At 39.1% G+C, this 27579-nt stretch overlaps 1 protein-coding gene across 4 annotated transcripts in view; it reads left to right on the top strand.

The window, feature by feature from the left end:
• DENND1B (DENN domain containing 1B) overlaps nt 1-27579 on the top strand; it is a 213049-nt gene that overhangs the window by 131459 nt on the left and 54011 nt on the right. For all 4 annotated transcript variants that reach the window (XM_014564682.2, XM_014566635.2, XM_032466801.1 and 1 more), the window contains 3 exons: nt 5122-5167; nt 7820-7921; nt 19032-19157. In XM_014564682.2, coding sequence (XP_014420168.1) covers nt 5122-5167; nt 7820-7921; nt 19032-19157 — 274 coding nt within the window. The remainder of the gene's footprint in view (nt 1-5121; nt 5168-7819; nt 7922-19031; nt 19158-27579) is intronic.

The raw sequence follows: 27579 nt of genomic DNA, 5'->3' as shown, positions 1-27579 counted from the left end.
TCTTTTAGAATCAAAGAATTTATTTATTTAACTTTCTTATTTCATGAAAAGCAGATCACCTAAAGTGTTTAAGGATTGAAATGATTTAAGTTCATGCATTGAAGTTACCTATCTAGTTTCCATGATTAGCTAGCCCTTTCTAGAACAGATGATTCTAATTACAACACATGTATCCAACCACATACTGATTATGCCAGTGTGTTGTGTCCACAGCCCAGTAGCATCAGTAGTCTTGATAATACTGGGAAGGATGTTTCCAACGACCTGCCGCTGCCATCCTGCCCTTGGGGTCCCAGGAAGGAGAAGCACCCTGCAGGAGACTGTAGGTGTGCAGTTTCGTTACATTGCGAAGCGCCACACACGCAAGGCTGAGAGTAAAGCTGGATCTAGAAGTAGCTCTTTGGTATTCATTTTAGAGTTTCTTCCTCCGACCAGCATACCTAGAATGGATTAGCATCCTTGAAAGCAGGAACCTCAGTTCTTTCACACCAAATGTGTGCAGTAGATCTTTGCAAGTAGTACTCAGTAATTAAAACGTACTTATTTTAAATAATTTTGACAAAAGTATTTGAAAAAATAGTGATATGATTTTTTGTAAATCCACGTCTAGGTTGTGGTTCAAGAACTAACACTCCTAATTATAAGGTTTAGAATTACATTTTATCATATGTAAGGTTAGTGCCATTTTAATTTTCCTATAAAAAAATGTTCCAAAGTCTTAGGAGGCAACCCCTTTAATTTCAGTTCTCTGTTGTGATGACACACTCTGAAATACTGTTATTTAGAGGCTATTGCTGACTCTCTCCGGAGAGGTCTTCCTGACACTTAGTAACCCTGCCATCAAGTCCTTTCTCTGCTGCTGCTACTGTAGTGAAGGAAGCTTGTTTCATATTTCAGTCTTGCTGGTCTCTAACCTCTGAGACAGCCCCTGTAGGACAAGTCCTCACAGCTTCCAAGCCAGACACTGCCCTGGCCCAGCGAGTACAGCAGTGGCGGTCGCGGAGCTGCCCGGAGGTCCCGAGCCCGGAGGTCCCGGGCGCAGGCTCGGCTTCTGGCATGGGAAGTGCGCAGTACACTAGAGTTTTGTTTTGTTTTGCTCTGTTTTTTAGATAGCTGTCTAAGACTCCAGCTCTCTTCCATTGTCAGCAAACCCCATGGACCAAACTGTTTCGTGGGGAAAATGGTTTTTCTTCCCTTTGATTCTTGGCAAATGGTCCTAGAATTGTACTGATCTGTATGCAAAAGGCAGAAAAACACCGAGGTTACCCCTTCAATCTCGGGGTTTTTGTGTGAAGAAATTTTGTATTCCACTCCAAAAGTAGCGTCAGGAAGACACGCACGGGGTAGAGGAGTATGTGCCCGCTCCCCGAGGTGACTGGACTTCGCAGACGGGGGCAGCCCTGGTCCCGGGGAGCGAGTGACAGGTGTGACACCCCCTCGGAGAGCCGCAGCGCCATCTTGTGACGGTGGCCGAGCGGCGCGCCCTGGTCCGCTGACGGGGGCCTGCTGGCTTGTTGGCACACTCATTCATTCATCCACCCACTTGTACATCAGGCATTTAGTAAACGTGTATTTGCCAAGTCGTGAGTACGTCGTAATGGATGAGACTAAGTTTCTGCCCCATCAGAGCCCTCGGTAGGAAGAAATCCACACGTCCGTGCACACATGCACAGGCACGGAGCGCACATACCCTGCACGCGCACACACGAGGAGCAGAGGAGCACTGTGATGGGATGAGGTGCGTGTCAGAGGCATGCAGAGCAACGCCCGTCTGAGCGCCTGGGGAGAGGCACCCACCTGTGGGGGCAGGGGGTGGCAGGGAGGGCTGCTGGGAGGAGGTGACACCATCTGCATTTCCCCCTTAATCTACCAGTGTTAGTGTTAGGGCGGAGCGGGGGTTCCTGTCTAACAGGTGCAAAGTTTCAATTATGCAAGATGATTAAGTTTTGGAGCTCTGTGTAGCACTGTGCCTATATATAACACATACTGTGCTGCAGACCTAAGGTTTTCTAAGAGGACAGATCTTGTGTTAGGTATTGTTACTACAAAACAAAAACAAAACCGAAACCAAAACCAACCAGAAAGTGAGAGCACTTTAACGCAGCAAGTCTGTGATGTGCCAGACACACTCACCTTCCAGCCCTTCGGCCCCTCAGGTGGCAGGACTGCAGTAACAGTACAAGCGTGACCTGCTTCTGTGTTCAGGGTTGATTGAGTCACTCTTTTATTTAGGCTGTCTGTCTGATTCTTCTTTCTACAAAAGGAGCAGATTCAGCTTCTAAGAGAATAGTTTTTTTTTTTTTAAAGGTGGAAAACTATGTTGTTTAGAGAGCCCTGAGACTGTAACTGCTGTTACAATCCACCCACCCCGTGGGTCGCCTCCGTAAGAAAACCTAAAACCAAAAAAAGCTATTACATAGTAATTATTTTTCAGTGAAGATTAATTGCTACCAAAAAGAAGCAGCAGTCATGTTAGAGCCTTCTGTATTCTATTTCTGCAAAGTAACTTCATTGACAGAAAGACCTAGGACAGTTTTGTGCACGGGTGATGAGACATCTGTGTTGCCAAGGATCTCTTCTGACTTACTAACGCCCTAATCTAATCGGGCGACTCCAGCTAGGAGAGCGAGATTACTTTCCATGAGATCTGGAATGTGCGCAGTCCAGTTTCCATGAGAAAAAAAACAACTATTTAGTTAAATCTACATTCTGAAAACGTAATTGCTTTAGGAAAGTGTGCTCTAGATTAATGATGTTTGCAGTCTAACACCTGTATATTTTGGATTTTTTAGATATTAGTGAGATAAAAACACAGAGACCCAGTGATCTCATAGAAGAAGTTCCAGGTTACTTTACTATTTAGTTCTGCATGGGAATTCTTTACTGGACTTTTATCCTAGTTTAACAATTTCTGTATGTTTCAAGAGATAACTAGCCTTCATAAAGGTTTTAAAGTGTTATCTTCAAAGTGTTTTGTAGGACATCGGTTGGTTAGTTGTTACTTTTGGCTCTGATTTTTAAAAATCTGACCCACTCCCATGTTCCTTCAACATATGTAAAATGGGTGTAGTAGTTATTTTTAGAAGGCTTAGATGTTTTTATTAGCACTCATACTAAAATGTGCTTTGAAATGTGAGATGCCACGGACTACCTGTGTTATACATCTTGAGGGCAGGATAACCTAACCTGAGGCCAGTGGGAAAACCACAGAGTAGCCTTAATTAATTTATGCTGTTTTAGGTGTGGGCAAGGCTGCACATGTGAGAGAGCTTGGGAGTCGCCTGCCTTGTTTTGTACAAGTCGCCTGAAGCCAGTGGTGGGATCCCAGAGTGGTTGGTGGCACATGTTTTATATCTTTTGTGTCCCAGAAGGAATTCTGGAGATGAGGGCTTGAGCTCGGGAAGTACCTAGCCTTCCTTTCTGTGAGCGGAAGTGGAGCAGGCCACATTCATTCCTTCTGTTTCATTTTGAAGCAGAAAATCTGTTAGGTCTTAAGGGTATCAAGCCCTATAAATAGTTCTCAGCTTTCAGTCAATTGAAGTATCCAGAATATCAGATCAGTTCCAGATGGTCAATTGCATAAAAATAAAAAAATTTAAAAATAGGAAGGAACAAAACTACAGAAGACAGAGATAACTGGGAATTAGAATCCAGTGCAATGTGACGTATTGAGAAGGCTAGTGAGGAATAAAATGAGAAATTTAAACATTCTTACTTTTTGAGAATTCTGGATGTATGCATTAGTGGCTAGCCATCCTTAAGTAAATTAGGAACTGTTTGAGGTTGCTTTGGAAACTGGATCTGTCGAGGTGCCTGTTAGTTTTACCTGTTTCTGGGTCTCAGAAGCAAAGTGGACATGCAGGAGTCTGGACAGCTCTGTTCTAATAATGACAGTGATACTTGGGAAATTATGCAAATGCTTTGAAAAAGAAGATTACCTATTTTCATTAACAGAGAGGGTTTGCATTAAATATAACACAAAGATGTATATAAAAGAAATGCCAAAAATGTCTTATTTTTAAATTTCTTTTGTGTTCTAGGAATTCCAATATATTTTATTTTTTATTATTTTATTTTATTATTTTTATTTTTAAAATGTTTTATTTTTAAATAACTATCTGCATATCTTCTATCCCATCTGTAGACACCTGTTCATGCTCATGTTTTCTTGTTAAATAATGTTTCAGTTTTGAAATGTCAAGTTGAATAATTCCCTACAGGTACTTAATGAGAAATCTTTTTGCAATTACTAGTAGGTCTGTTGTTATAAACTGCAAAAATTATTTTCGTCTGTATTGTTTGTGCCGTATAAGCTCTGTGTTCCCTGCTAGAGGGTGAGCTGCACGAGGGAGAAGGTTCCGTCTGTGTGGTTTATTTTTGTGCCCTAACCCCTCACCCAGACCCTGGCACCTGGGTATGCTTCAAGTACTGTGTGAATTAATTAATTCAGTATCATTTTTAAGCTTATTTGAATATTTTAAAATTTATTATTTATTTATTATTAAAGTTATGTTATTAAAACAATTGAAAGTGGGATAAAATGAACAGGTAAAATTTAAACAAAAGCTGAGGTATATGAGTAGGGGGATGGCATGGGAATGATAACGGGGGGGTATATATCTTCGCACCTCTGTTCCCACCAGTGCTGGCACACAGTAGGTCTCAGTGAGCATGTGGTGGCGTAGTAGGTGTGAAACAATGATGACATGTAGAGAAAACCATATAAGAATGTAGTTGAATAAAAAATTGGGCAAAAGAAATGTGAGTAAGTTAGATGCTTATTGAGGATATTTGGGATAGAAGTGTATGGAAAAGATTCAACTAGACTAATAGTTGACCTTAATATTCTTCTTAAATAAAAGCAGGTTTTTTTAAACATTATAACTCTTGATTTAATTATAAATGATTTTGTAATTTTTATATAAATCAACCTTAATTTGAATATATTTATGGTCTCTAAGGTTAAATTTGAGTTCTCTATATTGAATAATTTAAATGCCTATGATATGTTATATTAGAATTATGCATTTAATAAATTTAATTTTTAAGCTTTCTGAATGACTTATATTGTTCCAGTTTTAATGAACCATATGAATATATACATGTGTATTTTTAATTTAGTGCCCCAATGCCATACCTGATTGGAATACACTCCAGCCTCATAGAGGTGAGTATCTTTCTGACATGAGATACTGATAAGTTCATCCATAAAAATACTAGTTCAAACAGTTGTCTTTTGAAAGAATAGTAACTGAATAGTACCAAACAGTGGCAAGTGTCATGTTTAGAATATTCTTACAGGATCATTTTCAAAAAGGTAGTACTGAAATAACTCGGGTCTGTTGCATCATCATCATCGTGCCGGCTGATTTCCATCTTGTTCAAACACGTTTCTTTTTTCACTGGTTGTGCACACTGTGCTCTAACCCAGTTTCTGATTTGCAGCCTGAATGAGTTAGATCTGGTTTTCTGCTTCGGTTTTGTCATGGTGTGCACCATCAGTCCGCACTTTGCTGATTGGGGAAGATCCTGGTGATGACTGTAAAGCACCTGAGCACCAGGTGTGGCAAGAGCGCTGTAGGAGGTCCTGAATGGTGGAATTCTGCATGTGCTCTAGTTTTGGTCACTTTACTTTTTCCCGAATGCTAGGGCAACATTTTTTATTTGGGTTAGATAACATTATGACTCTATATTTTGTTAATTTTTAGAAAACTTGATTTTACAGGCTAGGGTACTTGCACTGAAAGGACTCACAGTCTGTGTCCTAATGTTATTTTCTTATTTGTGAAGAAAAAGCTACATTCTCTTTTCACATTTTCTTTCTCTTTCCCCATCCAAACAAGTGTATGAATTTTATGAGATATAAAAATATGGGACAGAGAAAGTCATATCAGTTTTATATGCTGCATGACTTTCCACTTCTGTTTAGGAAAAGAAAGATAGTCTGATTTGGAGGGAAAACATAGATAAAATGCATTAATACAATTTTAAAAATTTAAATTACGTACTATTTCCCCCTTTTTGCTTATGTAGAATTATTCTCATTTCAGAGGGGCTGAGTGTATTGATTTATTAAAATGGATGTATTTTCCATTCTTATTGAGTGTCTCCTTTAACAGATTTTAATATTCAGCTACTATTAGACTGTTTAAAACTAAGAGAAACTTTGAAAAACATATACATTTCATACTGATACTAATTTAATTTCTTTTATTCAGAGTTTAGTGTTAGTGTCATAACAAACATTTTGAGGGTCTAACCATTATTCTAGGCTATTTGGGTGAATTTATTTTACCCCCTAAATAATACATCAGGTTTCTGGATTATCTTTACATCTCCTGTTAAAAGGACAACTTAGAATTGAAGATGGAAATCAAAATTATGATACACTTTTTCCCATACAAATGCCATTAATATAAACATTTTTGCTCATAAAATAGGTTATTTTTGTAGTTATGCTATAGTTACTTTATAGGTAGCCATATTTTTACATATGTAAACTTTCTTACCTAGGTGTGTACACGTGGAAGGGACCTGAGTTTATTTATGACTGTTTTGGCGATAGTGTCACTATTATAAGTGATTCTCTGCTAATTTCTTAGAAACGACAGTCTTCTGAATTTTGCTTTGTAATACTTACAATGTCTCTTACGGGACAGAGCTTTAGAATCATGCATCTCCCCTGAGAATCCATATTCCAAGTAGACATCATAGCTTTCTTAACACATAAAAATTCCTTACTCTAGACTACCTTTTCCTAGCAGATTTCACATTCTACCTAATGTGCAGAGATTGGAAATCCTAAATGGATCACAGAAACTTCAGAAATGACTATTATTCTAGAATGTCAATTTTAAAACTGCTGCACTGAAATGAATTGACCAATTGCTAGTTGACCTATGCAATTACGGACTTCTGGAGTAGACGGATACATTAATATACACCTTGCTTATTTGCATTAGGGAATAATACTATTTTCCATCATTGAAATAAGACTAATAGAATTCTATAATTTGTTTAAGTAAACATTAGTTTAAGTAGGAAAAACAAACTAAATATTTCCTTTCTTTAAGGATAAAAAATTTAATAAATTCTAATTTACTATCATTTGTGTATATATTGAGATAACTTGACCATTTGACTAAGCTTTCAAACAAATATTGCAAGTCAGATAGTTAATCTGATAGGTTTTTAAATTTGATCCTTTTTATTAAATTCATGGGATAAATATTACTAGCAGTAAATTCCATATTACTGCTGTCATTTTTTAATGCAACTTTTACTTGTCATCAACATACCAAATTGATATGAAAATGTAGAGAAAATGTTTATTAATTTAAAACTTTGTTTAGTACTTATTAGTCATACATATTGATTTCTGTTAACCCTGCAGTGTGATTTATGCTAAAAATAGCTCTAAAACTGGCCAGAAGCTCCTGTAACATAGGGTTGAAATTCAATTGATAAAATTTGAAGGATATAAATTTTTATGGTTTAATATAGCTGTGCCTATTGTGTGAGTCTTTGTTGTAATATGTCTTCGGTAGTTAAATTATATTCAGTATCTCCAGACTAAATCGATATGTTTAGATGAGCCAACATTCCATTTTTAAGCATTTTTACTCTGTCTTTTTGAATGGTTATAGACAGACTTTCTCATAAGGCAGAATTGTTTATATTCTTTTATGATGTAGCGTTTCTTTTTTCCTTTTCCCAAGGCTAATGCATTAAGGTAATTTTCTCTACATGTCTAAGTTCATTATAGTTTTGGAAGGAAAATATACTGAAATGTTTATTTATAATTGTGTTTTTTAAACAGAGAGTGAAAAATAAATCACTGGAGGACGTGGTTATGTTAAATGTTGACACAAACACTTTAGAATCACCATTCAATGACTTGAACAGCCTCCCGAGTGATGTGGTAAGTCTGGGGGGTATTTTGTGGTGAACACACATGTACATGTTTTCTCCTGGACCTTTGAGTTACTGAGTTATCTTCTACCTGGAATAAAAGGGTTGAAATGTGCATGTGGTGTGAGAGGAATCGGCGCAGGTTCTGCATTTAACATTTCTGCCGTTTGGCAGCTGAGGGGATGCTGAATGGAACGTCGCACTCCTTGTAGAAGTAAGAGCGTAATTAAAAAGCTGGATGCATTCATTAGGCAGAGTTTCTCTAAACGTAAGCCTCTTCATCTCATCTTAATCATTATATTACAAAGTAGGCATTTCTGTCTGCCTGGTGGCATGTCTTGCAAAAGAATGAGAGAGTTTTTGAAGGCAAGAAGAAGAAGGGGGCCAATTATCGGCTTTTGCTTCCCTGCCACCTGCCAGCGCTTTTCCTTTTAATTAATGATCTGATGGCACTGGTCAATATAATAAGAAATGCTTGTACAGTTGGGGTCAGAAAATTCTGTCTTTGATCTCCCTCAACTTTCTGAAACATTTATTTGTTTTCTCTAGATTATTTCAGTTTTATTTTAATCTTTTCTATCCTGCTGAGGGCCGCAAGAATGAAAACCTACACTGTTTGTCATTTGCTTTGGCAGCGCAAAGACTGCTAACTTAGAATTCTATTTGTAAATTAAACTGCAAACCCAGTTTGTCATAAAAGACATCTGATCCTTTTGAAATGACGAAAACTGTCTTTTGTCTGTAAAGGCTGATAAATTAAGTGCCAGCTCTCTTCTGGTCTTTGATCTTACAGAGGTTTGTGTGCGTGTGCGCATGTGTGTGTCTGCAGCTCATAATAGGGTATATTCTGTATTTTGTGTTAAATAGTCTCCAAAGTGCATTTTTCTGGCCTTCGTATTCCTTAGAACAGGGTAAAAATGCAGATTGTTCTGTTTCTGTATATATTCTAATGACGCTTTTAAAATATCTTTATAACTCAGTTCTAAGTTAATTAAACTCCCCTTTAAAACATCCATTTTTTTTCTGGAGTGTTAACATTTTGGAATAAAAAACCCTTCAAAATATATTTTTCTGTAATATTTCAAGTACTTTGAAATCGTTATTAGGGAGTTTGAAAAAAAGAATTTAAAAAAATCTCAAACTCAAAAAATACAGGAATACTAGCCTTGATTGTTTTTATGGCTAGTGATAGGAAAAACCTAATTTTAAAGTCAAAATCAGATTATTTATGCCCATAAATAACCTAAAATACTTGCTGACCCTGAAGCAAATTAAATTGAACTACTTTATCTTACTGTAGTAAAATTTATGCTATGTATGAGCAAATCCAAACCCAGGCCAGTGAAGAATTATATTATCTTTTTAGCTCATTATAACTAGATTGCCTCATTATAAAAATTTTGCAGAAGCCGCTAGAAAGGATTGCAGTTGTTCATTTAGAAATCCATCAAAGTATTCTTCATTGGATATAGAAATAATTATGAAAATAAAGCCCCAGCTTTTAAGAATGTTTTTCTTATGTGTATGTGGTTCCTACTATTAGTGCCCTGAAAAGAAAGGATGGTTTATTTTTTTAAAGATGAGAAAGAATAAGAGAAAGGAAAAAGAAATCAGCTTTTTTGTGTCATGCTGAAAATTTTATATCCAGCTTCAGTGACAGCTGATTATTTCTTTGAGAAAAACAACCTTTAGTAGTAATTTTTTTGATGGGTGATTCTTTTTTAACTGGAAACTACTACCTTCCTAGTAGAATTAGTTTAATATTAAAATATTTATTTAAGGATGTGAAGAAGTTAGACAGTATTCACAAAATGTAAAGCCTTGATATGTAAAATGACAAGAGGGACCGTCTCATTGTTTACTTACAAGCAACAGTTAACGAACGACTCACAGCTGAAATAGCGAAAGATGTTCATAAAAAGGAGCACTGCCAGGTGAGGTAGGTGCAGCTATCTGTAAGTTTGAAATTAAGGGCCACAGATCTATAGACAAATTTGAAGAATGAGTACGTTGAAGTGGTTCTGAGGTGGAGCTGGGACTATTTATTGAAAGTGTGAGATGTTCTAAACTTAGTTATTTTCTAAAAATATCTCAGGTGATTGTTTAACCCATCCCTAGTAAACTTAGCTTTTTCATCAGTTTTCCAAAAGCTCTCCCTCATAGTAGAAAAGACGGTGAAGTATCAGTCATTCTTGCTGTAATTGTAAATGTTTAAATGAGACATGTTAAAATCACAAATGATCTTACTGAATTTCTTTGTGATTTGAATTAATAAAAAATACTTGATGCCTGAAAAATATTACTATCAGTATTGCTTGATTATTTAATAAATTAACTGATATTTAAATGGGGCCTTTTAAAATCATTCACCAAAGCATTTAAATTATCCGCACAGGCCAGATGACTTTCTGGGCATGTGTGCTTTATTACTGCATCAGCCTGACCAGTGGTCCTGGCTGTTCCGAGGTCAGTGGTCACAGTTGTCCTGAATTACTGGTTCTTTTTTCCTGTGGACCCTCTGCTGTGTTGCATGCTGTAATCTTCTTAATGGCTTCATTCCAATATTCACACGTAATATTTTAGATTTATTGGCTGTTAGAAATACTACCACGCCAGTAGCAGTTCCGCTGCTCTTAAGGTATTTAAAATTGGAAAAATAAATCAGGCCAAAGCTTTCAGGAATCCTTTGTTTTCCTTAAGGGAGGGGAAAAAACTCTCTTCCTGTCTTCTGACAAGAACACTTGTTTTTCGATTTCATCATTTCACTATAGATTTGGATCATTAAAGGAATAAAACACACATTTTACTGGGAGTGATTTTAACGATATTGATTATTACATGGAATAACTTTTAAAAGCAGTAGATCCATTAAAATACACTTTTGTAGTTTTTGTCTATGAATACATTGTGATTTCACTTTCTAGTGGCTTTGCCAAATATGGAAACCTTCAAGCATACGTAGTTTGTGTTTTGAAATAAAGAAGTAAATTTTCGGGTTATGTAACAGTATCAGTTGCAATTAGTGTTATTGTGGTATGTTTTTAAGTATGGGGTAAAAAGAGCCGATTGGATTAAATATTAACATTTGAAATCTCATATGAGTCCATTTTAGTTTAAGAAAATCTATTATTGAGACCCCTTGTTCCGAATATATACACAAATTTAGTTTCAGTTACATAATAATTTAAAATGTTGTATTTCTAAGGTATTACTGCTCACTTTATTTTTTATCATCAACATTTTAGAAAGTAATTTGGAAAATTGTTACTATTTCAAAAATAAATAGGATGCCCCACTAGTTGGAAATTAAGCTGAAGAGAATTATGAGATTTAGGAAATCTGTCTTCATGTGAATATTGTTAGAACAATGACAAAATAACTCTCGCAGAAGAAAGCAGTAAGAATTGACATCTGGGAAAGTTACACCCATTAGAATAGTCATTACTTGGAGAGCAAATTTTGACCTATATTGGTTAACTGTCTTTAAATAATTTAACTCATTAGATTGTAAAAAACAATATACTCTGAGACAGGTCAGTGTGTTTACCTGTTTCAGACAAGAGGGTGGGTCACAGCAAGTAGACTGCTAACGGTTTGTCTGGAGTTTGAGTTTGTATAGGTTGATCCTCAGACTTGTCCCCACACACCGGACCGTGGTCCCGCTCGTGTAAACGTGATGTGCTTGTAATGAGGAACTCTTAAAATTTAGTATAGAAGCTTAGTCTGCATTCTGATCTTGTTAGAGAAATAATCAGTATGACCTATTTGACTTAAATGAGGATTGTCAGCACTGTTTTAAAAACTCATTTTCATGTTATATAGAACATTATTGGAAAACAATTTTCTATTTTCTATTATGAGGGTGCGTAGAAAATATGGTACACACGCTGAAGGGTTCTTGCTTCGTCTCGGCAGGCCACAGTCTGTCCTAGGACAGCTGCACTGAGTGTGAAGCATGTTTAATTACTGCAACATTGGAAAGATCTTATAAAATGCAATCCTCTGAAACACTGTGCATCTTACAGTGAGGCTTTCAAGTATCACACCAAGGACTCGGTTAGTGGTTTTACTGTGATATGAAAAGGAGAAAGATACGGATCGCTCAGATTCACTAAAAATCATCACAAGCCTAAAGAACTAGAGGAAAAAAACCCCCCAAACTCTGATTTTTAGATAGCTGCATTCGAGTGAGCTAAGTAATTTGGAATAAATTTCAGAAAGTAATTGGCTTTTTCAGAGAATTATTAAAGTCAGCTTAAAAATTCAAGTATATAAACAAATTTAACTCTTACAACCAAGCACATAAGTCAATAGGTATGTTTAACTCATTGGCTGTTTCCTCTAATCTAACATGAAGGTTTAATGTTAAATTGTCATAGTATATGTTACAAAGGAAAAAAAAGACCCCAGAGAATATTGTATCAATCCCGGGTTTGCCACAGCTCTGCTAAAATCCTCATCGTGTTCAACAGTGCACGATGTCCCCAGCAGGTTTCTAGAGTGTCCAGGTGAGAAGGGTAACACGCCTTCACTCAGGTGCTGGGGTCACTTAGAGAAGCCTGTTTGTTGTTGTTTACTAGAGTGGACTCCAGGAGACACATCCTGCTCTCAGTTTGCCCCCGGGGGATGCGGGCATCTGGGTGGCTCTGCCCGTCCACGCAGCCTGGCGCCAGGCGGAGCCGGGGCAGGCACTCAGTCCTTGGCCTGGAACAGCAGTGTGATCACATTTCTTTTTATCTTTTGCAATGGAGGCTGCTTTTAAAGGCCCTGTTTAGAGTTAACTTCCTAGAATGCTTTATAAGGGAATTTCCATCTGACTTTCGAAGTAATGAAAGGAAGAACCCGGAAGCAGGCTTAATGGGCACCTCTTGGGCTCCAAGTGCGACTTGTTATTTCCTTTCCCTGGAGGCGAGGCCGGGTTGCAGTGGCGGCCCCTGGCCCCTGCACGTGACCTGAGGGTCCGTGGGAGTCTCCGCTCTCCTCAACACTTATTCCCAGAGATGGGATTGTTTACAAAAAGGCTTTCTGTTTGTAAGTAAATTAGTAACAGATTCTGCTGTTTTTTTAAATGCAAACTTTAAATACAAAAGCAAAACAAAACGGAAATTTAAAAAACTCAAATTTTGATTATATTGGGCCTCCAAACATCTAAAAGATCTTCGTGCTCTTCTGTGGGCTGCGTGGGAGACTGAGCCTCCCGCTGCAGAGACCCTCCGTGGGGCCTCCCAGTGTCTCTGCACCTCGGCCAGTTTAAAGCTGATTTATAGTTTGTTACTCAGTAATTTTAAGTGCTCATGAATTTCCTTGGCTTCCTCATGGCTTTTCATTTCCACCTAAATTACCTGGTCTTTCTCCTAATGTCTTTTTTCCCCACATCATCTTAATAATGTCCTTCTCTCTCTTCTTACTGCTAATGTGTGCGTGTATTTTAATGTAAAGACCTGATTTTGGCTTTAAAATTATTTAAAACTGTCTTTCTTGTTTTTTAAGTTCTTGACTTTTCCATATTTGAGAGACTTTTGTGTGTGCATGATACTCTATTGTGAGCATTGTCACGATACCAGTTCCCAAGTCTTGCTTATACCTTAATGACTTGGTGAACTTCTGAATGAATTATGTTCTTAGACACCATCACAAATAGTCTGATCCAGTTAACAAGAGACATTGGTGTACCTTGGACAGGTTGTTAATTTGTTCATTCATTCATTCATCAAATATTGACCAAGCACCTACTATGTGCTGGATTGTGCTAGGAACGGAGTAAACAGGAAAACATACACGCTGCTGTCCTGGAACTCATATCCTGTTAGTCTGAAGCCAACCACGTGGCCACACCAAGTCACAGGTGTTGCTGGGAGATGGCTGGGTTAACCCAGCCCGGTTAACCAAGCACCAGTCAAAACTTAGGATTTCTGTTACCAAAGAGAAAGAGAGTGGTAGACTGACAGCTATCTCTGCCGGTAGTGAGCTGAGATGAAGATAATTTTAGCCAAGCTGAGATACAATTCTTACCAGTGTACACTCAGATCTGCCTTTTATGGTTCAGCCAAGGTCAACATGTCAAAACATCTGTTTGCAGAGTTGTCCTGAATGGTGAGGATGAGTAAGCCATGCAAGGTGGGAAGAGGAGGAACAGCAGATACAAAGGTCCTGCTTGGCAGGAAGTGGAAAGAAGCCCTGAATCTCTGTAGTCAGATGAACAAAAGAGAGGCTTACGCCAGGTGAGGTTGTCCAGACAGGCAGGCGTGAGATTGTAAAAGAGCTGTGGTTCTTGTTGAGGACCTTTGGACTCCATTGGAAACTCAAAGGAGATTTTGAGCAGAGGAATAGCAGCGTGATCCAGTTTGACTTCTAAAACTATCATCTTGGGTTCTGGGTCCTGAAGACCACTGGGTCTAACGAAGCAGAAATGAAGCAGGAGGGTCAGTCAGGGGACTGTCTGAGGTGTCTAGGTGAGAGCTGAGAGCTGCTTGAACTTGATGGTGGCAGGGATCTGGAGGAAAGTGGACAGATTTGAAATCTCTGTCAGAGGTCGAACTGATGGGGCTTGCTGATGTCCAGCTTGTGGAAGATGAGACAGGGTGACGTGCAGAGGATGTGGATGAGTGGGCGTGATACTGGTATTAGAGACGCTGGCAGGACACTGGGCCTGAGGTGCAGTCAGAGCGGTTTTGAGTGTCTTCGTTTTCAGATGCCTCTGGAGGGGAAGGAGCTGTAGATGACACCGTATTTGTTAGGTTTTGATGGGTAATTTAGGCAAAGAAACCATGTCATGATACCCTCTGTGAGTGAATCGTATGTTTTTCATTTAATAAATGTTAAAGGTTACTGCTTTAATCCTTAAATAGAAGCATGCTAGAAAATTATATTAAGAGGGAAGGGTTAATTTTGTTTCTTAAGAAACTGAACATTAGAAGATTAAAGAAGGGTAGGGATTTAATATCTGATTCATATGATAACCATAACATGTTTCATGGAAGAATGAAAGATTTTAACTTTGTGACTTCTTTCTAGAGCAGATAATTACTTGAAGCAGTAACTTTTCTAAATGTAGGATGTTTCTAGAGTACAGCTTAGTTATGTGAAAGGATATTGAAAAGCATCACAGAGGTGTTTCAGGTCATATAAGTTATGCAGATATTTCTGAACATTTATTTTTACCTTCTGTTCTTTACCGTGGGGTTTCTCTTTGTGATCCTAAAAAATAAAATTAAAATTTCTAAGCTATAATGGGCAATTTATTTTTCCTGAGAAGACACATCTAAAAATCAAGTGAGAGGAAAATCAATCACTTCTCTGAAAACTCAGCTCCTTTGTGTACCCTCCCTCCCTAACCCCCGGTCGGCATAATTGCTTCATTACTGAGGCTGTGTGCACGTGGCTGGCAGTCTTTTAATTTATACCTGTTTGCTGTGTTTACTCATGTAATTCCCTCCTTTTATTCAGAGTCACTTGGTGCCAAGAGGGTGAAAGTGGAGAATCAGTAGTAGTATCACTCGTGTTGCAGTGAACGCCCACTGCGCTCAGACCCAGGGTCTAGTGCCCCCCGCGGACGGCTGCTTACAACCTGAATCCTCCTTGTATGAAAGGAATTTGAACGTTTGATAAGAGCAATGAAATGATATTTGTTCTGAAGTTTCTGTTCACTGTTTAACTTTTTTGGGGGTCTAGTAGGGTGCCTAATTAGACAAAAAATAACTTACTTACAGGCTAAAGAACGTCATAGTAAAATAAAATGTCAGTTTCGAAGTAATCTTTAGCCATTGGAGATTGAAGCTTATTTTCTTGAGAATAAAAAGAGAAAGCAGTTGATACTGTACGATAGGATTGTGTGATGACAGCCATGTGACCAAGGTTTCAGATGCCTTTCCGAATTCAGCTGTATGTGAGTGTGAACTTCAGGATCTCAGAGGAAGAGGTACACTTACTCCATAACTGAACTGGGAAGTTTGGAAATTAAAGCAGCAAATGCTGTTTCCCCAGACCAAGTATTTAAAAAGTGTGGAAGAGACAGCACCATTCTTATAGATAAAAACTGCTAAAAGCTAATTAGCACTGCAAAGGGCAGTGGTAACTGGTGATAATTTGCTCCGGTGATCTGAAAGACAGGAAAATACCAAGGTTGACACAAGTGTTGTCTATCAGAGCCATATCCTTAGATCCAGAGCTATTAAAAACGTCTCATTTTTTACAGGCCATTTTTGAGCACTCGTGGTGCATAGACAAACAGCTCACTCACTTGCCCTTCTGGTTTCCGAAAAACAGGAACCACCTCAGATCTACTGCCAGTCGAAGCCTGCCTAGAGTAGGTCAAGGGAAAACTCTTCATGCAGTTTGTAAAGGCTGAAATGATTTAGAAACAGGCAAAGGGAAAATGTAACCATATTCCTCGCTAGGCAGTTTTTTAGCCTGTGTGGAGTGAGACAGGATGCTTGTGCGGGTTGGGGCTGTCCAGCAGAAATGCAGCGTGAGCCGCGCCTGCAGTTAAAAACTTGCTAGTAATCATGTTAAAAGGTAAAAAGAAATAGGTGAAATGAATTTTTAATAATATGTTTTATTTAACCCAGTATGTTCAAAATACTCTCATCATGTAATCAATAAAAATTAGGCATTTTTAGCTTTTTTATCGTACTGAGTCTTCAAAATCCCATGTATTTTTCACACTAACACAAGTCTCAGTTCGGACGAGTCGCGTTCCCCGCGCTTGTGTGTGCCGTGGCTGCTGTGTTAGACAGCGAGTTCTGGAGCAGGGGTTTTCCTTTCCTTCCCGTTTTCTGTAGAGCTCTTGAGGGAACTCAGGACTCATCACTCACCAATTTTGAAAGTGAAGGCTACCTATTTATGACTTGGTTAGGAAAGGCTTGTGCCAGGGTGATTAATATCCTGGATAACTTGCACAGCCGTTAAGCAATCCGGGGCTTGGGGTGACAGAGGCTGCGGGGTGGTCTGACTTGCCTCCAGTCTCTGCGAGCACATGGCACGACCGTCCCAGGGCTTCTTGATTTGTGGGGGACTGAACTGTCGATTTCGGGTTTTATAGGAAGATAACACTCGGAGGCATTTTCTTCTGCAGAGCCACAAGGCATGCCGTTTTAAAACGTTATTTTCTTATTTTCTAAAGTAAAATGAAAAAATGAGCCAGTCATTTACTTTTTATAATACTTTGAAAGACTGGAATCATATTCTTTCCCCCATAAGCCTTTTTTGGGGGCAGTAATGAAATACATGTATTGACTTTCATTCCTATTGGGTTTTCTTTAAAGGCACTTGAAACTTAAAATAGCAGGATTTAGGATAACGGGCATTAAGGCAGAAGATTCGTTTTTACATCCTTTAGCTGCGTTTATTTTTGAATATGTGGGTTACGTAAAAATGTGCATTTATTGAGGTTAGATTTTAATAATAAAAACTTCCTCTTAAATGAACCCTGGTTTATGCACTTTGTGGGCTAAATGAATTAGGCTCTAAACTTTTATCTGAATCTGCGGAGCTTGGATATAAATTGAAAAGATCACAGCTATGCGGAAAGACCTATACTGCAGAGGCCTTTCTGCATAGATTATGAACATCATAACTCAATAATTTTTTTCAAAACTATGGTTATAATTGGACCCAATGGGGGTCTCTTTCTTTGATCAGATCACAGTAACTGTGACTTTACACTGGAAAATGTCACTACCGTGAAGGTTTATCACCTGTAGAGCTGGCCCTTCCTCTGGTGCTGTGCTCACTTCTCATTAGCAATATTCGAAGTTTAGTTGTTAATTAGGTTGACGCTTCAATTACAGTCTTCATCTACAAGAGAAGTCAGGACTGCCTGTGTAAAGAAATAGACATATTTCTTCTTGCATGTCTATGTAAAGGAGAAATGACCTTATTTTGTTGTTTGGTAGTGTAAGGATGAGACCATGCTCTGATAAGGGGCCATTCCACCCAGAATTTGTCCCATCAGTTTTTTCTTAAGAAAACAGAACTTTTACATGACTTCATATCCCCATGTAAAGCATTGATAAGGAATGTATATGAGCATTGATAGTATTTTTTAAGTATACAGAGTGTAGTTTTTTTATTATGTGTGAAAGGAATTGGTTAAATGACTTGGATGCATAGGAACATATCACATCACCTCCCCCTTAAAAATAAGTTATACTTCGGGAGTCTGATGACATTTAGAAAATATTCATCTAAGTAAAGTCTATCCATAAATAATACGTGTTCTCTAAAGTACACAAAACCTGAAGTTAAAGGATGGAAATGTATAAAAAAGTGTAACAAATTTAGGTGCCTTTTGAAATTATGCAGATTCCTAGATAATAAGTTTTTCTTTGATTTAAAAATATTAACGTATTAATATGAGTACTGGTTCGTAAAGCAATAACATTGATTTCAAATCCTGCATGTGGTTGTGGGAAAAACTGGACAGAACTGGATTGAAATCTCAGTTTTGCCACTTAGTAGCACGTATTGAAGGCAAAATGATTCACATGTTTGAGCCCCTATTTCTTCATTTGTAAACATGAGTACCTTTCGTGAAGACTGAAGATGAGATGGGGCAGTATGTGAGTGCAGAACGCAATTCTCTGCCCTTGGTAGGTTCTCTGTACCTTAACCTCTCTCCCCTCTTCTCCCCTAATAATGGTGAAAACTATTCCAACAAATGATGGGAAAATTGCATATACAAATGAGGCTTCCAAAAATAAAATTAAATAGTAAGTGATCCTGGAGGACCTGTAACGAATAACCTTACCTAGCAGAAATGAACGACACCCAGCCGGCTTCATCCCCAAACAAGGAGACGCGTGTTGTGATTGCTAAAAATCTGCGGGAAAGTGGCTCCCAAGCAGTTTACTGTAAAATAATTAAAGCTTATTTATGTCAAGAGGCCTTGGGAAAAAAAGAGAGCATAAACCAATTTGCATTAGCACATTACCGTGGGCCCCTGCCTTTCTTTCAATTAACAGAGCAGCAGGTGCCCTCCACAGCGGCAGAGATAAGCTCCCAGGGAGGAGGATGAGGTTTGGGCTGACCTGCAGACACTGCGGTGTGCCTCCTGATTGGGTTCGTACCTCGCTGTACCAATTTCCGAGGTGTTAATTTAACTGTTCCTCTCCGTCACGCAGGTCTCGGCCCTGAAAAATAAACTGAAGAAGCAATCCACAGCTACGGGAGATGGAGTGGCCAGGGCCTTCCTCAGGGCGCAGGCTGCTTTGTTTGGATCCTACAGAGATGCACTGAGATACAAACCTGTAAGCGCTTTATTTCATCACTCCTTGAGTTTGCTTTTTGTGATTCTTTGGAATGGGCAGAGAAAGAAATGGTTTAATATCACACCCTTTAAAAAGTATCATAAAGATTTTTTAAAATCCCACGTAATATGCTGTCAAACATTACCTTGCATCTCCAGTTTCTTGACTCCCTGGTTTTAGTTCTTTCAGCAATCTTTAGTTAGTGTTTCCCACATTCTTTCCCATATCACCTTGTTTGTGGTGCTAAAATTGGAATACTTACCTCTTCACTAATTAATGAATGGCGTTAATGCATTTTAGAGTAACTCTGCTCAATCTTGTTAAGGTCATTAAGAAATTAGCCAGATGATTGGGTTTATTAGATTAGAGTTTAGAAATGACAAATGTAACACAGAAGTTTAAAATCATTAGCAATCAAAAATTTTGCAGTATTTGGACATTTATTGTCTTGCTAATTCATAAGCCTTTTCTAAGTGGGCTTGTCTATTGAGCATATCCTAGCTCATCTTGCCATTGCTTTTTTGTTTTAATACCCCCCAAATGATTATTACGTAGAATTGTAGCCAAGTAGTTAGATCGTCCAGAAAGGTATAAATCAAAATGTATTTGTTTCTCTCTCTGAACTACTGGTTAAGTGTGTGAGTCTGATTTTATGAAGGCGATTCCAAGGCCCTTTCATGCCCAGGTGAATAAGTTGCAATGGATTAAAAATACTGAATTAGTAATAAGTCGTAAGGCCTGTTATCGCATGGGGATTTCATCACCACCAAGCTGTGTGACCCCAGCCCGTCTCCTTAGTCTCGAGGCTTCCGTCTTCTACTTTGTGAAAGGAGAACTCTTGTACCTTCCCTGCCTGCCTCTCAGGATTGCTGTGTGAGTCCTGCCGTAAACTGTGGAGCGCTGAGTAAGTGTGAATGGGTGAGACGCTTTCTGAAGTGACTTCCATATCAGCAGCTCCCTCCCAGTGGCTTCTCTTCTGTTGCCGAGGAGTAATGAGCTGTCAGGAGAAACCCTCAGACTGACAGGCTTCTGTCTCTAGAAAAGTACACGTCTAATTTGCATGCTGATCTTTTTGAAATATGTGTACATTTAAAAAACATGATCTGGAACTCGTAGTACTGCACATAGTATGCGTTTCTCACGTGGGGGAGTCTCCAAAAATTTTTTACAGTTACAGGGTCTCATTCTTTGAAAGACTGGAAACCAGTCACCCATCCTGCAGTAGGTCATAGTCATTAAAGCTGTTGAACGTCCATTGAAACAAGAATGACTCTGAAAGACAAAATCAGTGATTGATTTTAGTTACCAAATTTTGAGGCAGAGAGGTTGGTTTTAAGTGTACAATACAGGAAGAAAGTTTAAAGTATCACTTTGCTTGAATTTTGCCGCATTTAAATAATTATTGACTTTATTGGCTACCTTTTTCTTTCCCTTTTTAAATTTGCAAAAGCCTTTCGATTTGGGAAGAGCGCACTGAAGGGAACATTTTTATAAAAGATTTAAATGGTCGGTGTTACGTGCCAGTTAAGATTATGAAGATATCCCGTCTTTACCATTTATTACTGTAGTTTTTGTAGCTTAATTTTCTCCCTGTTTGAGCTTAATTGAGCAGACAGGAGTGCAAGATTTCAATGCCTTTGACTTTTTTTTTAAACATCTTTCAGAGCCAGAGTCTCAGTCTCTGTGGGAAAAGATACAATTTTGTCAGAGACTAGCTCTCCTGTTTATTGCTCACATCTTACCAATGTATTGGCTAACTTACTTACATTTTTCCTTTTTGTGTTTGATGGTTTCTTCTTCCTTTTTGACTGCTGGTCCTTTCTGGGAGTTAGGGCACAGTACTTTTGTTCCGTGAGCATCCACGTTTCTTTTGACTCAGCTTTGAATGAAAGCTCAAGTTTTAAAAAGTTTACTGAGTGTATTTAGACACTTTTTCTATATATTTTCAAAATAAATCATTTTGAAGAAGAATTATTTATGTATTGTGTATAAAATATCTGTTGCTGTTGTTTTAGGCGTGATCTTTGCAGATTACCCTGATTCTTCTTTACTGACAGCACATTTGCTTTTTGTTCTGTGCACTCTTTTTGGACGTTTATCTAGTAGCCATGTATCTTTGGTATGTTTTCTAATTGATGTGGAGGAAGGAAGCCAAGTTTAGAAGTCGTGATGATTTCGTGGTTTTGTCTCTTTTCCCCGTGAGTGCACTCCAGTCGCATCCCATAGCTCCTGGACGACGGCTGGAAAGGGCAGGGCTACAAAGTAGCTTTAAATTAATACGGATTTTTTAACTAGACATTACTTTTCAACATGTCATGATTGTTTAGACACGTATGAAAATGAGCCACTGCTTCCCTGCGTTTGACAGAACTGCACCTGTCGGTGAGGTCTGTGACGGACCAGCCCCAGGGCCCTCCCTCCTCCTGCCAGGCAGGGCCCTCACTATGGGCAGGCCGTCTGTGTCTGCTTTTACTTTTTTTTCCTAATCTTTGACCTCAGTTTAGAGAATTCTGCTGGAGGCTCCAAATGCCCAGGCTCCCAGACCCTTGGTTCGTGTGTTCTTTCTTCCTGGCCGTGCTCTTATCTTTCTGGCTTCAGCGGCATCTGGTCTCTTCCTGGTCCTTGAGGCTGTAGTTCATACAGACCCCTTCTTTCTATGGATTGATTATGTTTACTTCCTTTAACACATTCCTCTTCCTTTTTTATATATTACTTATTATAGTTCTTATGTTATTATTTTTGCTGATGTTAATGATTTATCTATTGTTATTAAAACAATAACTGACCATTGGAAGCCCACTGGGTACCACGCACTGAGGGGCCCTTTAAAGAAACTCTCTCATTTGATCTTTACAAGCCTTCAAAATATTACCCTATTCATTTTAAGGATAAGAAAACTAATGCTCATAGACTTTTAAAAACTTGAGTAAGTTTCCCAGCTGGTGACCCGTGGGGCCTGGGTCTGGATCCGTTCCGTCCACAGGCCTGCTCTTGCTCTGTGTGGAGTGGTCCCCCTCCATTCGGCCCTGTTGGCCTATCACATGCTCCTTGAGGTAAGTGTTCTGGACGTGCATGTCTTCTAAATGAAGATGCAGGAAGACACGCAGTGTACGTTTATGTACAGACTGAACGATACAAAATCTTAGGAATTCTCTCAAAAGGAGCACCTGGTGTAGACATCTCACAGTGTGTGTGTAAGCTGGGGAGGCTGTTGTTCCTGCTGTAAGTTCCACGTGTGGCTTTGTCTCCTGGGGTGACTGCCACTGCTCAGACCGCTGCCCTCTTCCGTCCGGTCCCCTGCGGTGGCACTGGGGAGCCAGTCGGATGTCGACTGGGAGGGAAGCCCCTCAGGATGATCTGAATATTCATTTTCAAATACACCTGCTAAATACTGCCAAAGAGTAACTTATTTTATAAAACAAGCACTTAGGACGTCTGAATGGCCACTCCTAACACGCTGCTTTTCTCACAGTGCCCAGCCTCACTCTCTGAGTGACACGCCGGCACGACTGACAAATCAGTTGTACCTGCTCGTAATTACAGAGAAAACGACGAAACTCCTTAAAGTTTCTGGAAAGTGATTTAAATAAAACAATTCTGCTGCTTTTGGATTTTAGCCAGCAGCAAGTTAGCTACGTTTTAAAAATTCAAAAATGGAAGATCAAACTAATGTGCTAAATAAATTTAAGGAAAGTTATAAGGGTGCAGACCCTGAAACCAGATCGCTTGGGGCTGACTCTTCATTCTGTGACAGTGGACGACTTTCGGCAGATTACCCTCTTAGTGCTTTAGTTTCCTCACATGTTAAAAAAAAAGGGGGTAATAATACTTCTTGGGTTATTTAGAGGATAAAATGAGTTCGTATATGTAAGCCACTTAGAACAGTGCCTGGCATATAGGTAACGCTCTCTGTATTAGCTATGATCATTAAAAATGAAGTAAATTTGGTAAGGAAAATTCCTTTCACATAACTAAAGTACCCTCCTTTGATCCTCGAAAAGATGAACATTGTCATAAACATGAGAGCATTTTTAAATGATTACACTAAATAACTAATAAAGGGGCGTCAGTTGTATCTCTGTCTATCATTTATCTCACAAGCTCTGCTTCTAGTGCTAAAGAAATGTTTGAGTTAAAATGTTGCTTAATTTATTCAAAAGCATACACTTTGTTACCCTAAGAGCATGGAAGTGATACTTAAATCTATTCCTCTGAGTATTTAGGATACGATGTCATTTGTTTCAAGCGCTCAAGCTTTTCTGGGCTGCCGTGAATCTTGCTAACGGATAAAAAGGGAATTCTTTTTAAAATAAAGATGAGTTAGTCATCGGGGCCGCTGCTGGAGGAGCTGGAGTTGTCTTTCAGAAATTTTTTCGTATTGGATTCCTTTAAAACATTATCAGTAAGTAATATTTTGCGATTAAGTCCAGGCAACTTAAGTAGAGGATTGACGTTCATAATTTAAATGGCCATTTACTGAATCTTCACCTTAAAGCTGCCATCTAGTACATTTGTAACTGCCAGCTCGTTAGAGATTTTAAAATACAAGCTGGAAAGCTTGTTTACTCATCCCTCTCGGTGTGATGGTGACTGAAGCTCACCCATCACCCGAGCTCGAGTGGATGCCTTTCACTCGGTAGATGGTTTCTACACGAGGGATATCTGCTGTGGATTTGGCGTCCTCATGGAACGTGCTTGCTTTTACAGCACTCTCTCGTTTTTATATCAGCAGGGAGGAAATTTTGCTCAACTTTTTTTAGCAAAAATGTATAAAAGTTGTGCACCACTGGCACGAGGCAGGAGGGCCGGGGACGGGGTAGTGAGGGTTCCGTCTTCACATCACTGGTCGTATGTTTCATAGAATAGAGACTCTTCTTCCTTCAAATCTGGGGAAGAAAAGAAGTATTTTTTTCATAGTATGTGTAACATTAATACATAAATTAATTAATCTTTTAAAGTGTGCAAGTTTGACCAAAGTGCTAAAATCAGCTGTCTAGAAAGATCAATTTCTTTTCCCATCTTAATTTGCAGAATCATAGCCAAATGCAACACTGAAACCTACATTTTTTCAAGACATATCTGATAACTTTAGGAGAAGTTCATATATGTACATAAGATGTTTGCTATTAATAATGACTAAAGTTTATGATTTGAATGAGATTTTTCCATGAATGATTTTCAGCAGTAGGAGAACGTATTCTGTTTGTGGTTCCTCAGCTCTAGGAGTAAACGGGCAGGACCTTCCATAGTCGTAGCAGTGGCACACTTGGAAGAAAAATGCTGTCTAACCCGGGAAAAATCTTTCATTCCTGTTTCCTGTTAGAACCTAAATATATTTTAATATTCCCATGAGAGAGCTGGGAGCAGAATCTCTCAGAGATTTAACAGTTTAAATAAGCCATCGCTGCGCAGACTTTTTTGCTTAGTTTGTTTACATCCTTACATAACAGTGAGTTTGCACGTTAAGTCCGAACGCATTAAGGGAAAGAGTAAGCAGTGTGCCGACACTTCGGGCGGTGTTACATCTGTCTGTACGGCAATACTCTTCCTGATACCGTAACTTTTTTGCACTGTGAACTTTTGCTAAGTCGTGCACCTTAAAGCGTGAAGACTGTCTGTTGTTTTGGACTTTTTTCTTTTTTTTTTGCCAAGTTTCCTGTTCCAGAGGATGATATAGAACCTGAGACATAGCCCTTCTTAAAGACAGTCTAACCTCTTCCAGTCCTCCTTCCCTCTGGGACTGTCTGTCGCTTGCTCCGTTAGCCACTAGGCCTCAGCCGGCCTTCCATTGCCTCGCTGTGGTGCTGCCGCTGATCCGTGCCGTCTCCAGACTCACCAGCCACTTCCTGTCCACATGCCTTTTCCATGTCGGTGTTGTGAAGCTTCCATTTGTTTTCAAAACTAGCTCCCGCTCCCGCGGTGGAGCCACGGTTGCCCCCATGTTAAACCTTCCATCCTGCAGGCGTGCGCTGCTGATTTACGGGCAGCACTGGGCATAAAGCCTCCTCCCTTGGAACAGGACAGTTTCTGAGAAGCATTCAGTCCTAATCCCGGCCTGTAATCAGATCCTCAGTAAATCAGAAGAGCCTCAGCAGAGTTCCTTCTCACCACGCCCTTCAGCTCGACTGGGACTTAAAGGGACTCGCATGGGGAGTCGTTTACTGTCTGCCTCCTAGGACACACCCCCAGGGTGGCAGTGATTGAGATTCTTGTGTGTTAATATATAAAGCTTGACAGCGTTGTTAATCCAGACTTACTTTCTCCTGAGATAAGATTCTAAGATGTGTCTTCCTCATTATCATTAAGACTCGTAGTGAACAAACTGTCAGTTGTAGGAGGTTCAGTTGGAAGCTCTGAGCATGACTGGTGTCATCAAAAATGGGTGGACAGCAAATCTGAGCTTTCTCCTTACTCCTTCTCTTGAAAGATGGCGGCAATTGCTGGAAGATTAATGAGGGCAGGGTACTCCCAGGGTAGTTCTCTTTGGCTAGTGACTAAGTTATGCCTGACCCTTGAGAGAGCACAGGTCAACTTAGCTCCCCTCCCCATCCCTTGCCTGGACACCCTCTGCCCCTGCCCTCCCCGCCCTCCAGCCAAAAGATACTCCTGCTCGGAACAGGACGTCTGAAGTTTTCAGTTGGAGATAGAACTTTTTTTTTTTTAATTGAAGTATGGTCATTTTACTAGGCTGTGTCAGTTTCTGGTGTACAGCACGGTGCTTCAGTCACATATGAACATGCGTATATATTCATTTTTATGCTCTTTTTCACCATAGGTTACTATAAGATATTGAATGTAGTTCCCTGTGCTGTACAGAAGGAACTTGTTGTTTATCTGTTTTATATGTATATTAGTTATTATCTGCAAATCTTGAGCCCCCAGTTTATCCCTTCCCAACCCTTTCTCCCTCTGGTAACCATAAGTTTGTGTTTGAATACAAGACTGTTCTGCAGTATTAATGACAACTTTTAGACAAATCATAGGTGGTAATAAAATCTCTCTCACATGTTTGGGGAAAAATCTATCAAAAAAAAAGCTAAAATTTTCAGTCGTACTGATTTCTTTGTAATAGCAGTGATGTAGCTGGAACTGCCATTAGAGGCAGTGGTTTTGTTTATTTTTAAAACCTGTATTTGCTTTTGAGAAGCCAACGTGTCATATGGAGCAAAACTTAAACTCACTTGCTGTTTCGATTATTCACTCCTAAAATGTTTGTCGGGCTCCCAGTGTGACCGGGTGTGTTGCTGATACAAAACAACAGATCTTTACCTTCGGTGGATTTGCTTGTTTGTTGTTTTCTCCCCATTACATTGTAAGTTCTGTGATAGTGGCAAATAAGGTATGTTTTTGATTATCCAAAATATATTTCTGTAAATTAATCCAATTTTTAAAATAGGTATTTAAAAGTCATTCTGAAGCACTTAACAGTGGCAACAGTCAATACGGAAGTGTGTGATGTTAGTTTTGTTATGGCTCGTTGGCTTCTGGCTGCTGGTGGTACAGGTGACACCAATTAGCAAATTATCTTATTATCTTCTCTAATACTTTATTTGAATTTTATTTTCTCCCCTCTACAGCAAGCTGTCCAAGAGGACTTTTTGTGATGAAGGAAATACTCTGTATCTGTGCTGTCTGATTCAGGAGCCACTAGGCCCTTGTGGCCACTGAGTATTTCAAATGTGACTGGTGTGACTGAGGAACTGAATTTAGCTTTAATTTTAATACATTTAAATTTAAATAGCTCCATGGGACTAATGGCTGCCGCGTGGAACAGCGTGGTTCTGTGGTGTCTTTAACTTCCATCAGACAGTGATTTGCTTGGATTACATAGATTTGGTCGTCTTATTCTGTTCATGCGGGAACCAGTTTTCAGAATTTTACTTACAACTACCTAGAATCAAGGCATTGATGCTTCCTTAAAATTAAATCATAATTAATATTTTTTCAAAGTTTCTTTATTAAGGTAGACAAACTCTTTTTTTCCTTTTTGCTGCAGTGTGAAGATTGCTACAAGGTCTACTATAAGGACCAAATCACTGTCACTAATCTGTTTTCACTTTGATCGTAAAGTCCAGTCACTTATCTTCATCTGTATCGAATGGGCCAAAGGACCCTTCAGGCTGTTGAGGGAAACAGCAGGTGGCAGGGACCCACCAGTGAGGGACGGGCTCTGAAGTCACGCATGGGATCCACGGGACAAGTGGATCTGTGTTTCGAATTAGAGTCCTTGTTACTTGAAGGAGGAACATCTAACAGAGGCTCAGCCACCACAACACATTTGCAAAGTTGTGATTACTTAGCAAATAGGATCAATTAAGGCAGATGCCATGTGGAACTTGTCCCAGAAAGTACCCAGTCCGAATTGTATTTGCAATCGCCAAGAGAATGTGATTGACAACTGTTTAATTAATTTAAAAAGAAA

This window comes from Camelus ferus, chromosome 23 (assembly GCF_009834535.1).
Source record: "Camelus ferus isolate YT-003-E chromosome 23, BCGSAC_Cfer_1.0, whole genome shotgun sequence".
Taxonomy (NCBI): domain Eukaryota; kingdom Metazoa; phylum Chordata; class Mammalia; order Artiodactyla; family Camelidae; genus Camelus; species Camelus ferus.
This window is presented reverse-complemented; position numbering and strand designations above follow the sequence as displayed.